Below are 2045 nucleotides of genomic sequence, written 5' to 3' on the forward strand. Positions count from 1 at the left end.
CTGTCCTATAGGGTCACTATGAGTCAGAATCAACTCAACAGCAATGGGTTTGGTTTGGGGTTTATTATGCTCCTTTAAAAAATCATTTATATGGGACCAAACAGTCAACAATTACTGTAAAACAGAGAAGGTAAGGGGGCAGGGAAACTAGATTACTGGAAACAGAACAACCAAAAGAGAAATGATGAGAATGTTCATGCTTTGTGAAGAATGTAACCAATGTCACTAAACAATTTGTGTAGAAATTGTTGATTGGGAACCTAATCTGTTGTGTAAACTTTCACCAAAAACATAATAAAATATTATTTTTTCTTTTTTTTTAAAAAAAACCTCTTGTTAATTGATAGCACTTGGCATTTATTCAACTAAATAGGAGTAAGGGAGGAAGATGAGTCAAAGATGATTCCCAGGTGGTATCATTTACTTCAGGGCACTGGAGGAGAAGCAGATTGAGATTGGGGGTTTGGGGATGTGGAGCAGAGGAAATGTTTAGTTTTTGACATTCTGAATGAGGTATTTGATGAGACATCCATGTAAAAATATTGCCAGGTATAGATCTGAAGCTTAGAATTATGTTTTGGGCCAAAAATAACAAATTGTGATGAAGCTAATACTTTCAGTAATCTCAAATTTTTACTCTAGTTGCCAAATGGCACATTTACTGATTTGGTCTATATCACCTTTCCCTTCATTTTCTTAATGGCTAATTTTTGTTTGATAGCAAGTATTACATGAGGAAGTTTAGGAATCCCTAACCATGGATCCACAAACCTTCCCAAAAGGGTCCATGAATGGAATTTGAGAAAAATATTTTTTCTAACTTATAACTGAAATTTAACATTTCCTTCAATTATGAACATAGGCAACAATCCACTTACTAGCAGTACCTGTGAATTTTTTATTACCAATAGAAATCAGAGTTTTTTTATATTATGGATGTTACAGTTATCTCCAAATATCATTTATGCTCATCACTTCTTTGAAATTATTGCCACTAGATCTTGTGATTTAATGTGTTAATAAAGAAGCAGATATATTACTGAATCATATTTTTTTTAAAGCTTATGAGTGTATGTCGATATAATTGGCTTATTTTAATCCTACACATTTTATTTTATGTTTTTAAAAGTATTATTCTGAGAAAAGGCCATAGAAAATATTATTCACCTGACTTCCAAAGGGATCCATGGCACAGAAAAAGATTAAGAAACCATGGTCAGATGGAAAAGTAAGGAGTGGATGTTTAACTCCTAGTCAATAAAAAATAAACGCATTTCTAATCTGTATTGCTTTTTTTTTTTTTTTTTTTGCAGAACTTCAAACATAAAACTAGACAAGATAATGAAAGAATTGGATGAAGAGGTAATTTTGGTTTCTAATCAGAAATTTTCCTTTTTGAGATTTTTCTCCTTTTCAGGTTGTTTTGTTTCCTGAGTAAATTATGATGGAAGTCTCACCTTGGGACTGACTGCAGGTTCACATAATGCAGAATAGATTGTATTATTTTTGTTTCCTTTATACAGTTTTATCCTATAACCATGTTGGAATTTTAGCACATAAGTTTCAGTTCAGTGGTTCTTAATAGTTGAAAATAAGGGAGCAAGAGCATCAAGAGATCAGAAATTGAACCTGAAACTAGCAGAAAGAGACAGACAAATAGGAAAGAAGGAAGAATACGATTTAAAATTTTTAAAAAGGACTGACATAGACATCATCTCATGTGACCAAATGGGAAATATATTGATTTTAGAATTACTAACGTTTGCCCTGGTCACCTGTCAAGAAGTTTTTATTATCAGGAAAACACAGCATAAACTTTTCATGATTCAGATGTTTGTGTGTAAATACACAATACATTTATTTTAGCCAACTTGTAAAATACCTTTATACTTTAAGTATGAAGAGTTTCCTGAAAAGAAATGCACTCTTCTCTTCAGTGGTAATTTTAGATATGCATATAGTCATCTGGAAAGATTTAGATAATATTTTACCAACTTGCCCACTGGTCCTTACGTGACTATAAGTGTTTAAGAAACACTTTTGTA

At 32.0% G+C, this 2045-nt stretch overlaps 1 protein-coding gene across 2 annotated transcripts in view; it reads left to right on the forward strand.

Annotated features, from left to right (window-relative positions):
- Window positions 1-2045, forward strand: part of LOC101343223 (rho-associated protein kinase 1) — a 66453-nt gene that overhangs the window by 3164 nt on the left and 61244 nt on the right. For both annotated transcript variants that reach the window (XM_023724698.1, XM_023724699.1), the window contains exon 2: window positions 1314-1362. In XM_023724698.1, coding sequence (XP_023580466.1) covers window positions 1314-1362 — 49 coding nt within the window. The remainder of the gene's footprint in view (window positions 1-1313; window positions 1363-2045) is intronic.

Source organism: Trichechus manatus, unplaced genomic scaffold, assembly GCF_000243295.1.
Source record: "Trichechus manatus latirostris isolate Lorelei unplaced genomic scaffold, TriManLat1.0 scaffold00256, whole genome shotgun sequence".
Taxonomy (NCBI): Eukaryota; Metazoa; Chordata; class Mammalia; order Sirenia; family Trichechidae; genus Trichechus; species Trichechus manatus.